We start from the raw sequence: 13,295 nt of genomic DNA on the forward strand, positions 1-13,295 counted from the left end.
TCGAAGATGCAAGCGATACTCGATAACATCGTAAATTTCCTTTAATTTTCGCTTTCGTTCGACTATTTCTTCCTCCGGTCGCACTATGTTTATGTCGAAACGAGGTTTTACGATCGACAGTTATATCGCATTGCAAAAGATCGTCCGGATAGAATTGTTTCTGCCTGACAGACAACTCGAGCATCGTCGATTATTCGTAAAAAGATTAACGTTCATCTGCCAGTCGTGTTACAGATCCTCCCCACTCTTTCCGTCGCGATCCCCTGAGCGCTGCGTTTGAACATCGTAACTACTGAAATTTACTGCCGGCGCAATAACCGAGGCGAAGTAAACGTAGAAAATTAAATAATAAGTAGTTGCAAAACGAGGAATTCTGGCCGGACGCAGGCCTCCGCGAGCCTGTCGTTGCACAACCGCGACCGACAAAAACTTGTTTGTCTATTGTGAGAAGAATATCGCACGCGGTGTCGATAATTCAGCACATTATCGTGTATTGGTCTGGGAACGACACGCTAAATGTTCCTGTTTTGCGGAATTTTTACTTCTTGTCCTTTCAACATTCAGTTTACCCTGTATCGGTGTTTTCAATCATTCGGAATCAATCTCATTATTTCTAATTCTGTATTTTAACTTGTCTCCGTTTTTTTTTTCGACTTACATAGATCAGTATGTTCGTTGCGAGATTATATTATTTTGGGCCATGGTTTTGGTGCAATCTTCACTCTTCTATTAATTCAAGTTTTCGATACACAAAATTATAGTTTATTTTGGGTCTCTATATATTCGAAAAATCAACGAGCGCATTTTTATACATATTTGTTTCATTGTTCCTTAGCCACATTGAAGGAGTGAAAACAGCCCTTATAGTTGAGGGTGAAAAAATGTTTTCGAGATATCCCAAAACCAAGGGACAAGACAGTAAATATTTTCACAAATTGCGCGTTTTCGAACGGAAAATTGTGTAACGCAATAAAACTTCATATTCGTACGGAAATCAACTAAATGATAGCGTAAGGTGAGAACTTGATTGTCAAGTAACTAACAATTGTTACCGGTAACGGTTTTATGAAGCAAATGAAACTTGTGTGTGAAATGAATTGCAATGCAAGGAAGCAGTCAACGCAGGCAAGTAAGCCAGCTAAATGAACGATAAAAAGGTGACGAACGTAACAAAATCACACGTTTCGAGTTTCGTCCATCGGGACCGTCGATTTGCAACACAGTGCGGCGGGGGATCGGTGTTTGTGAATCGAAAAGATCGAATTCCGCGATGCGGCCCTTGCGTCGGTAAATAAAATATCAATGGCGGTCGGTGGCGAACAGTCGATAAACCAAGCTGCAATTTTAATTTCGCCGGAGCAACCGGCAATCGGGAAGAGGGGTTTGGCGACTCGGATCGTTCGCAGCACAGTAAACCCGTCGCTCGTAAACCTTAATTCATCGTGAAGGTAGAACACCGCGCGGCGGAAAAGGGTTGAAGGGAAGAGGGGAAGAAGGCCCGAGCGCCGAGAGACAAAAGAAAGGCAGATGGGCCACGGTAGAATCTATGGTGGCAAGAGGAGAGACCCGGCGCGTGTAATTATCAGCCGGATCGCTATTCGAATGGATGAATTATATCGTCGCGGTCTGCGGTGTGCGCGCGTCGAATGCACGCTGCCAGCCCGAGGGCCGCTCTTCGTACGAGGAATTGACACTCGGAGCTACGCAATTATTAATGTCTCATTTGCATTGGGAATAGATCGACCGCTTTATTGGCAGTTTATCCCGCGCTCCCTTTTCAGTCGTCCCTTTCGCTCTTGCTCGGGTATTCAAGTCCGATTGCGGCACTCGCCTAACCTGGCCTTCGACCGTGCCTCCTACGGACACTTAACCCAGTGTACTATTAGGGGGACCCATAAGTAATCAATTATTTTGGAATCTAAAACAAACTTTGTAGTAAATTCATGTTTTTATTTCTTAATTTATTATATAATCTCCATCAGAGACAGTTTGCCATATTTTCTGCAAATTTTCAATCCCCCTCTTATAGAAATCCAGGTTTCGTGAAGCAAAATATGACTCAAGGTGCCTCCTTACATCTTCTACAGAAGTGAATGTTTTATTTCTTAAAGAATGCTCCAGAGATCTGAAAAGATGATAGTCAGAGGGAGCAATATCAGGTGAGTACGGGGGGTGCGGTAAAACTTCCCATTTGAAATTCTTTGATTTTTTCCTGAGTGAGTTTCGCTGTATGGGGCCGGGCATTGACAATTTGCAGTATTACACCTTTTCTGTGGACTAATGATGCACTCTTTTTCAATAGTTCTGAATACAGCCGTTGTAATTGCTGACAATACTACTGAGCAGTAACTCTCTCCAGGTTTCAACAACTCAAAGTGAATTATGCCACGACAGTCCCACCAAATGCACAGTAACACCTTTCTAAGTGATAAGCTGGGTTTAGGGGTTGATATTGCGGTTTGATTTGCAGAAAGCCGTTGCTTGGAACGCTTTATGTTATCATAAAGAATCCATTTTTTATCTCCGGTATCGAATCTGCTAAGAAATGGATCTCTACGAAATCTGGATAGCAATAAAGTGCAAATTGATCGATGAATATTCTTGTTGGTCTCAGATACTTGATGCGGTACCCATATTCCTTGCCTATATGCCTTTCCCATTTCGTGTAGGTGCCTTTGTAGAGTTAACATTTGTAAATAATCTCAAAACGAAGAACACGCGTATTATATTATTTACGTGTAGCGGAAGTATAAAAAGTTCTTAGTGCTCGAAACTTCTGACGAAATATATTTGTTAGTGGTCAGTACAAATAGTGACAATGGTTTCTCTTTTACGATTTTTCATCGCGTTTTGACAAAATTTTTTGTACTGGTTCTTGTTTTTTCTATAGGTGCGTCTCCCCCACAGTTCACAATTTTTTGGATACTAATAACTGTTATTTGTAACCAAAAAGTATAAAAGTCGATATTCTTTTAATCGTTTTGTTCTTCGAATTTTTTTCTTTACATTTTGTGTAGATTCTCTTAAATTTCAATAATAATCAACTTTTTATTAATGATTTTTATCGTAGAAAATTTAAATTATTTTTGGTTCCTGCTTATTATAATGAAAATCGTACAAAGTTTCAGTAAATTCAATCTTCTTCTTTCTACGAGATGTTTCACTTTTATATGTCTTGTGCTTGGTAGGTGTAGTGTTAAAAAATCGTGGCACTTTCCGAACGTGCTGCTTTCTCGAAAAACCACACCACTGACTCGATTCAGCGTGATCCCCGCTAGTATGACCATCTCGCTTATCGGAAACAGCGGAGCTGGAAGAGATAGTTGTTACGTATCGCGGCGGAACAGGCGAAAAGAATCGCGCGCAGCCAGGAGTATCAAAGTTGCGTCGGTTTCGCGTGCGTGAGATATATTCGCCGGTTACCGCGGTGATTTATCCACGCCTTTGGTGATAAAGCATTGCGCAACGGATAGTGTTCTGGCCGAGTAAAATGGTGAATCAGATAAAGATGAGCGCTTCCCGCTCCCAGGAGAGGAACCCATAAATCAGCTGGCTGTCTGTGCTCGAGTATGAGCCGGCCGAATGAAGGCGAACGCGCGTTTATTAATTAACTAGCTAGATAGAGTCGCGTAACGGTCCGAGGATATCGGTATCTTGAGTTTCTAGCTGCCCCCTATCTCCGCGATTGTTCAAACCGATGATACAGCTCTGATTCTTCTGTGTAAATACAAATGTTCGGAAGGGTTACCGACTGCGTTTATTAATACTGTTTCTCATTAAAATACTGCCTCTATCCTCTCGCTGTGGGATTGTCGGGTGAACAATTTTTCGAAGCTCGATGAATAATATCTAACGGTCCGTGCTTTCCATTATCTGGCTGCACCTGCCAGCTTTGAACTAATGGGCGGAGAGTAAGGTTGTATTATAGTGTTCATCCTGGGAACTTTTGTATTCTAGTCTCCTCTTCAAGCTAGACGTACTGTTAATCTGTCTTGGCGAGTTTCTTTCTGCTGTAATCCTATTTTTTCGTGGAGTTACGATGAAGACTATGTTTCGGGACATGTTACGACAGGAAGAAAAACTGATAAAGAAGTTACTAAATGTCATATCTCTTTCCTTGTTTTTACGAAATTTATGTTTCCCACATTTTTATAACCATTCATTTAATCCATTTCAAACACACCTCCAACACGTGTCTATTAAATAACAAGACCGTAGTAGATGCAAAAATCGAAAATGAATCAAGAATCGATACATTTAATCGACATGACCGACAGTATACAATTAAAGAAGTCAACTGTCTTTCGTCTTAAAAAATTCAAACAAAATCTTTTCGCAGACACAGAGTAGTAGTGTCCGACTAAAAAATCCTCTTAAAAATCAAAACTTGATTTTCCCATGAAACCCGCTTGAACGTTATCACAATATCAATCTGGATAGTAAACATGCGTTTTTTATTAAGAAAAGATCTTCAAAAAACCTATCTTCAAAGAGAGAATCTGAGATCCACTAGCAATTAATTTTAACAAGCAGAACAGCACCGAGAAACGATACCATAACGTTAGTTATCTATCACATTTAGCAACGGAATAAATGGAAACCACGAGGCTGCAAGAAACCGGAAGTACATAAACATTTCCTGCAGCTTAACCGCGGCTTGGACGGTCAATAAATTTTTTGAGGAATTCCTGAAAATGAGTGTTGCGCCGAATAACGGTGGAAGCGGAGATGGTAATTTTAATAGAAAAGCCATGGATTTAATGAGGGACGATATTTCGTTACGTCGCGTCGCGCCATCAAGCAACGGCGTATCATTGCCCGACTATAGGAGAGTTAATCCCCTTATAAAATCGTATTATGCAAACGAAGCCGGAGCAGCGCAATGGAGACGGACCAAAGTTTCTTGGCCGATATCTTACCTCCGTAAGACTCCTCCGAGGAGACTCGCGTTTAAGCATTCCGGTGGCGATAGTCGTCTTTGTACCTCGGCTACCGTAACTTTGTACTTGCTGGTGCTGCTTAGTAACGATAATCGTCCTGGAACCGAACAGAACACGTCCGAAGGTTGCGCGTTCCCACTCAGCATCGCCTTCTCGCTCCTGTCGGATGGTTTTATGTCTGCAACAGCGAAAACACGTCGGCGTTTGTAGTCGGTAGTCGTTCGATCGATCGGGGATCAATTAACGCCTGTTAAACGTTGGCAAACTAACAGGCGAATGGCAATTTCATTAGCACCGACTGATTCAGGCGAATGTGAGAATTGTCGGATGAATTATTTAATATTCGATTTTACAGTGATTTTATGGCTAATTACGTCCCGTTGCCCCAAAAGGAAGAAAACTAAATGGATAAAGTTGCCGAATACGGGGAGGTTTGTTTTCAGTGATCCTACATTTCGAAATTTTGCATTCATTGCTTCTACATTATTTGTTGGTATTTTGATGTATTTTCCATCTTCCCATATTTAGAGTGTCCCTAATACGGGAAGGTAAGTGCTCTGAATTTGGGATAATGTTTTATAATGATGAAATCTGAAATATGATTTTTTTTATTCTTCTGTATTTGAAAAGTTTGTGTAAAAACTTAATTTGATAGCATTCGTAGACATTCAGCGACAGCATTTAACTGTATGTAACTCAATATTTTATGAAAAGCTTTGCAAACCAACAAGTTTATTTGAAAAATATGTTCTAAGAAATCGTGAATCGTTTGTGTAAACTTGACAATGGGTTTTTGCATAAATTGAACACAGATACGTGCCTGGAATGATAATGTACACATATTGTTGGTAATATTTCCTGTTAACAGTGAACAATATTTGACTTCAATGCGACGAATTGGTAAAAAAATATACTTTTGAGAATTCATTTAAAAGTTTTCCAAGGTTAGTGTTAGGTTTTGAAAAATGTATTCAGACTCGACAAAGTCTAGAAATTTTAGATGATGATTTTGATTCAGCATTCGACAAAAATTCAATTTAGCACTTACTACGAGGAACAGTAAGTTATACAACCACAACCGGCTATAAATTTTTTGTATTAAAGTGCGAAGAGCAAGATCGAGCATAGAATTATACAGCCTATAAAATCTATAGTTATCACTGACAGGTTACGCAATGACATTACAGTATTCAGATCTTATATTAACTGGGAATTAATATTTCGAAAAAAAAAATATCTAATTTGTATTAAGAATTCTGATTCGACATAATCACAATAGTACGGGTCGAGTTAGATCAGTGTAAAGTTCTAATACATCTTCAATTTCAAGCATTATAGCTTCTGTAATGGCTCCTTCATTCTCAATATATCTATTATAAAAATGCCAAGTATTTTACTCATAACAGAAAAGCTTCATGAAAGTGTATTCGATCCTGTTTTACTGCGTTGCTTTTTAGCTTAAAGCTATAATGATTGCTGCAGTAGGGTAATCCCGGGAGAGACGTACCATATTTTGTTTTCTGTTTCATACCAATTTTACTGGAAATAATAATAAAAAATTTACTATAATCGTCTGAAAGTTCTCTCTGAACCGTGCTATACTCGACAAAAAAAAAATGACGGTCGGTCTGATACACCTTGACAGTTACGGTAGAGATCTTTCCGACAGTTACGGAGAGAATACTGCAATCTAAACTGACCACTCTGAACATCGACAACAACAAAACAGAATTTTATTTGGATTTCGAAGGAATTCACAAATAAAAAACAATCTTTTACCGCACTGTCTACCGATGATTATTTTATATTTTTCGAAAGTTGGTCCGTGGTTGAGGATTTTTAAATAGATTTTTTTAAATCACTTCGTTTGTGATTCTTGAATTTCCTCTTGACAATTGTTGAAAATTCAATATGCTTCCGGTAGATAAGATAAGAACAAATAAGCATCGAAAGGTTTCTAGATATTTAAAGCACAATCACTTTAGTTTAACAAACAATTTAATTTGCTAATGCACCGTATTCAAATTTTTTGGGCGTACGCCTATCACAGTAAACGGGTTAACTAAACTAATTTTAACATTTTTATCTAACGGTAGCTCGTTAATAGGATTTTCAATCATTATTCTGTACCAAAAGGAAGCTTAACTCCAAACGAAATGATTAGGTTACGTTCCTGGTGGTGAATTGTTGGTTCCAAAATGTTAATCCTTGTTCAAGGACTTCCAAAAATCATGATATAATCGTGAATGCGTTAACAAGAGAATCCGCGGAAAACGCGATTTGTTCGCAAGACGCTCTATAATTAATTCGATCCCGTTGATGAAAGGTATACAATAATCCTCTTAAGATTAGTGTACACGACTCGCGCGATAGGTCAAAGAGTATTTCAGGAACTGGCCAGGGAGGAATACCGGAACCGAAGGTTCCTCTGAAATTACGTTATTCCGGGTCCGGGGATGTCTGTGTGGGTGCATAACCGTGACCAGAGAGCAATATCTTCGCGAAATATTTTAAATTCACCGTACCGTCCTGTTTTCATTTCTATGCACCGATAGTCCCGCATTATTGCATCGTCGGCTCTGGAATGCTTAATATAGGGCCGCAGGGCTCGGACAAAGCCGTGTTATTACAAGGCAAATCGATCGTCAACTTATAACATGAAACTCTTCATCGTCGGTCGGGTTCGATCATGAGGTACACCTATGGTTTATGGCCGTTTCAGAAGCGTATACCGCGAGTTTCGAGCCGATAAGCTTTCGAAATTCTTCGGCGAAAATATGCGGCAATACCGGCTGCAATCGACGCCCCCCCCCCACACGAAGCTTGATATCCTGGAGTTGCAGCGATGAATATTCACGCGATCCGCTCAAACAAAAGTTCTGCCGGAGCTTTTCCTAAAATTTTGACTGTGCGTTACACCGCTGCGACCGGGAGAATTCGTTCGATATTTGCGCCGCTCCAGGGAACTTTTCCGCCTGGAAATACCGAGGACTGAAAGTTCGTTGAAAAACTGGTCGCCCGTTTGCGGCCATCTATTATTAATTCGCGCGAAAGAAAATCCCCGTCGGAATGCCGCGGTTCGGTTTTTCATCGGCGCAGAAACTGTCGCCGAGATTCGCGTCCATTACGCATACGGGACCAATACACGTCGCGCGTACCACTACGCCTCGCGATCGCGCGCCGAGCTTGCTCGCGGGGCTGCACCGCCGTGTAAGTTGAACATTATTGGTAAAACGAAACGTTGTTTCTATTCTGTAATTGTTAAACGATGAGCTTGTTCCCTCCTTCGCGTGTGTGTAAAATTTGAAGAGGATTCACCAATTCGTTACTGAAATATGGCAGCAATAATTTAAATAATAATAAAGATAATTGATCATCGTTAATAGTTTCCAGTTTCATTGATTCTCGTCATATTCGTCTATAGCGTGAGAATTACATGGTACGTAAGAACAATCGCAGCGATCCTTAACTGTCCCGAACAGGTTAGTAGAGGTGCCCGTGGAAATATAATTGAATTACATGATTTCGTAGCATGTTCTGAAGTAAAAGAGGGAGAGAGAGAGAGAGAGAAAACATTGGTATTCATGGAAACGCGAGCCGGAGAAACAGCTTCCTTGAGAGAGGGAGGAGGAAGAGAGTGCAAACAAGTTGTCAAGCGGAATCAATCCACATCGGAGCCTCGATCGGCCGGGTTAAACGGGTAATAAATTTCTGCGCGAACCAAATAGGTCGACCGCGGGTTCGTTCCACGCTTATAAATTGTAATCTCGGCTGCGATGCTGCAGAAAATCGCATAACGGTAAGCCAGATGAAATTGCCGCGGAACAATCGGTCGATATTGAAGAATTTTGAATGAAGCGTGTAGATCTATCAGGCTATTGCAACAGTTTTTGCAACGGGCTACGGTGAAGTTGTATATTATCTACGATAAATTCTTGCAACCAGTAATGAGAAATTCTAAAAGCTTCATTGACGACGATCATACCTCGTAAGAAGATCACGAGGATTCTTATACATTGAACGAGTTCATAGAATACTTTAAGCATTCAAAACATTCAATTTTTCGATATTTCACTGGTTAAGTGGAACTTTAAGTAGAGGGGGTATTTCACTATTTTATTAAATTAGATCGAAGACTAGTGCAAAAGCTAGGTGGGTTCATATTTTGAAAATTCTTTAATTCTTGCATCTACCAGAAACAATTCGACCGAATTATAACTACAGTGAATTCTCGATATATGTCAACAACACGAGTCACGTATCGTTCAGGAGACATATCCGAGCCGTGTTATGTTTACACATCTTGGCGTCCAAGGCCTCGCGACCTTTTTGTGACCCTCGCGGTAGTGGGGATAATTCCGCGACGTTTATCATCCAGGCCTTGGCGACATATATGGAGAAATCGCTGTAGATCGTCGTCGAAGATGAAGAAAAATCATAAATGAAAATTTTGCATTGCTTAGTAATATTGTATTCTCGTGTAATGCGATTTTTTACGAAACTCCATCGGGCGCGTTTGCAAAGTGCAGTTTCACTCGTTGTTTGAGGGTAACGATGTTTGTTGCAATGGATAAAATAATAATAAATAAATGAATAAAATGCATTTCTTTGTTTACTATTTCTAATATATTCAGAATAATATGCCAGTGTCCTTAAATTGTTTCAATTTCGTGACAGTTTTCTATTTCACCTGTCTCTTCTATAAAAGTATGAAATTCGCAGTGTAGTTATAGTTATTACGCGAAGATCGACAGTCCGATAACGATAACAGCATTGTTGTTCGCTTCTGCTGCTTCGATCGCAATTGTTATTTGACTGTTACACGGTGCCTAGTGCATAGCTGGTCAAGATGAATCAGGATGTTTGCGCGGCCGGTAGAATCTGAAAATCATTTGTTTGGAAAGTTCATACGAAATATCAGAAGATGCCATTTTAGAAGCGAGGCGATGAAACCAGTGCTTCGGTTATTATCAAACGTTCAAAGTTATCTGTCTTCGGCATCTGGAGTCGAGCAACGTCTAGTACACCATACTGGATATGGGTGCACTGACTTATTTCATGGAAATGCGCGCCTGGCTCACGTTCGTCGTAACCGAGTAAAACGTGTAATTACCCAGAGTCGTTTTAACCTTTCGCCGTGCGAATTGTGAAACCGTCTCACTCATCGATGAGCTCGCTATCGGTCAATCGGGCGAGAGTTAATTACGAAGGCATGTATCCGTTAATTCAGCGGCACCGGCGCGCATGAAATAAACGTGACATTTTCAGGCGGCGAATGATTCCCAACGAAATTCCATATAGTATTACGGTGGCCATATATAGATTGAAAATTTGTCATTTAATTGAATGCGATCCAGCATTGCGATCACACGGACTGAAAAATTGGCATTTACTGCGCGGATTAATCTACATTTAAGGCATAAAAGTATGTAATGAAATTATAAAGTGCAACGGTGGATATCGCAGAAAATTTTTGTTATTGTCAGAGGGGTTAAAAAATTGTGTCTTACTGTCACCATGCTGCAATCAAATGCAGCGTAATTGCAAGTTTTATGCTATAGCATTGCAAAAGAAAAAAAAAAAAGAAGAGAAGAAGAAATGGGGTGAGAATAAGCAGAAAGACCGAGTGTTTATCCGGCATGATTACGATTCAGGGCCGTAAATTCTGCGTACGTGTTCGAAATTTGTGGGCTAATGAGATTTTCAGTCATCCCTCACGTTCGCAGTAACGGGACCGTCTAAAGGCTTGTGTATTCACGGCAACATCCACGGGCCCGGCATCCCGGGACCGCCGGCGTCTTGTCCTGGACGAGATAACGTCTAGGAAGTCGCCACTAGATAATTTGTCACCGGCGAAACCTGGATATATATTACCGGCGCCGTTGAAACAAAAGTGCCAACGGTCACGACTGCTGGAACCGTGAAAACGCGCCTTGTCCACGGTGAACCCGCTAATTACCGCGCGCGTGGCGAACCGATAATTAGGCACGGAGAGCTTGTAGTGATTGCGATTTCAATTACCCGATTTGATACTCATCATTCTTCTTATCCCCAACAAATTTTATTGGTTCAAACGTTACGAATAGACTGCGAAAATGAAATAAATGTGTATCTGTAACTTGCGATTAATTCGGACAATTTTTAATTTGCATACAAATCCGTAGTCAAGAATATCAATATCAAGTACGCATTATTTGTAACCCATTCAAATGATTAAGAAATACATGCGTACGTGGCCCTTGGATCTTGCAATTAATTCAGACAATTTTTATTTTGCACAAAAATCCACAGTTCAGAATATGACTATCAAGTATGTATTATTGCTAACACATTCAAATTATTAAGAAAAGAAATACATGTGTATGTGGCTCCTGTGTCTTGCAGTTAGTTCAGACAACTTTTATTTTGCATAAAAATCCGCAGTCTAGAATATGAATATTAATTATGTGTTATTCCTAACACATTAAAACCATTATAAAAAGAAGTGCACGTTGTGTGTAAAAATTTTTATTTTACATAAAAATCCGCAAGTTATGAAACTGTAAGCTGTATAATACAGGATTGGATTGAAATGCCTGCAGAAACCTGTCTAAAATTTCACAATGCGAGCAGAAGAATTTTCAAAACCTCTTGAGAGCAGATCGAACAATTTATTCGAATATCTGCGCATGAAATTATAATTTGACAATCGTTTAGCAGGATAGAAAAATTGCAAAGTTTCGCATCCAGAAGCGAGATTGCGTGTGAGTGCACACGAATCGATGATCAACCACAATCGTTCCTTTTTACTGGTACCAAAATGAGATAAATATGTCGTGCTCGTTTCGCAACATAGTCGGCCGTCTCTAATTGCGGAAAAGCTTGGAAGACGGCTCTCGGTTTAAGTGTGTTACAAGATTGCGGCAAACCGATCGGTGTACACCTAATAATTTCCCCTGTGGACAGGAAGATAGACTTCGCCTAATAATGATTTACACCGTCACGACGCGACGCGTCGGGTTTTCGAGTCGCGGCACGCAGCCACGATGAAAGGCGGGAAATTGCGGCGGGAGAAAATATTGTAAGATCATCCGGTCTTCAACGTTCACGAGCAGCAACGAGGAGCAACTATCAAACTGTCCGCTCGCTAATGCTACTTCGCCGTAACTTTCTCAGCATTGTAACACACTGTTCGAGCATGGAAAGCAAACTCGCCCACGTCGCGTCGTGGCGCGGCTCTTGCTACAGTCTACTTGTCGAACGGTCCCGGGGCCCCGTCCCGTTCCCTGGGATCCATTGACGTCAATAAACCGCCGGTTTTTATTCGACGGACCGGTGCGGTGCCGCGGCCGCCGAACAGCAGCGCCGATTTATCGTTATTCGAGGGTTTAATTGACTGCCCACGCTTTGCTGTAACACTTAATTTAATGCCAACACGCAATATACCATGCCGAACTGATCGGCTCGAACTGTATTAACACGTCGCCTTTATGTTTCTTCGGAACATAAATCTGCTCGGAAACTTTAACTTTGCTTTGACACCGGTGGATACAGACGACACCGTACATGTACGGGAAAGTTGTCAACGTTGAAATATTGAATACCGAATGTTGCCACTGCAGACATTTTCGGTTCTCTGAGAAAATTGGCGGGATTTTTAAAAAAGGGACAGCAGGATTATCTAACCAGCTGAACTCGCGGCTGGGCTCCTATTATGCGAACTGTGACTGCTCGCGAACCGTAACTCATAACTACACTGCGGATTTTACGTACCGATGGCAAAACGACTACACGAAGTCTCTCGGCATAAGTGGCAACTAACATAGATTGAAATTTTCTTTACGGGCGCAAATAAAAAAGTTTCAAAAAGTGCCTTTGTTCATGTAATTCCTACCGATTGTAATTTTTCTAATTGCTGAAACGAAGTCAGGTCGTTCGGTCCGATTTTAAACAAGCTGTTTTAAAGGGCGTTCGAACACTTTATGTCGTTCATTCATACGAAAAGTGACATAAGTCAAGGAAAGTCAACTTTACAGGAGAACCACTTGAACATTACCTAAAATTAGCCAATTTATTTATTGCGTACAACCAACTTAGAAATGTAAAATAATTTGTTGCTATTTAGATACTGAGTTAATTGTCGTGTACATTAGTTATAAAGTGCGCAACAGATTCGTATATTTATTAATACAATTTTTGAGTTACACCGTTCTTCCTGCGAATAATTGTTGAAAGGTTGAATCAGAGTTGTGACGTTTTCACTGTGAAAAGTTCGAGCGACTTCAAAGCTGGGGAACCCAGAATAATAATTTACAAAATTTTTGAGCTGTGCCAGTTTTCTTGTGAATGAACGATATCCGGTTATACGAGGATCAA

The 13,295-nt window shown here is 40.5% G+C and overlaps 2 protein-coding genes across 6 annotated transcripts in view; one reads left to right on the top strand and one right to left on the bottom strand.

Annotated features, from left to right (window-relative positions):
* LOC143352606 (KH domain-containing, RNA-binding, signal transduction-associated protein 3) overlaps nt 1-13,295 on the top strand; it is a 60,428-nt gene that overhangs the window by 30,383 nt on the left and 16,750 nt on the right. The gene's annotated exons all lie outside the window — the stretch shown is intronic.
* The window catches only part of Tfap-2 (transcription factor AP-2), a 182,335-nt gene that overhangs the window by 17,612 nt on the left and 151,428 nt on the right, over nt 1-13,295 (bottom strand). For all 5 annotated transcript variants that reach the window (XM_076785244.1, XM_076785243.1, XM_076785241.1 and 2 more), the window contains exon 5: nt 4,920-5,118. In XM_076785244.1, coding sequence (XP_076641359.1) covers nt 4,920-5,118 — 199 coding nt within the window. The remainder of the gene's footprint in view (nt 1-4,919; nt 5,119-13,295) is intronic.

The sequence above is a fragment of the Halictus rubicundus genome, chromosome 3, assembly GCF_050948215.1.
Source record: "Halictus rubicundus isolate RS-2024b chromosome 3, iyHalRubi1_principal, whole genome shotgun sequence".
Classification (NCBI taxonomy): domain Eukaryota; kingdom Metazoa; phylum Arthropoda; class Insecta; order Hymenoptera; family Halictidae; genus Halictus; species Halictus rubicundus.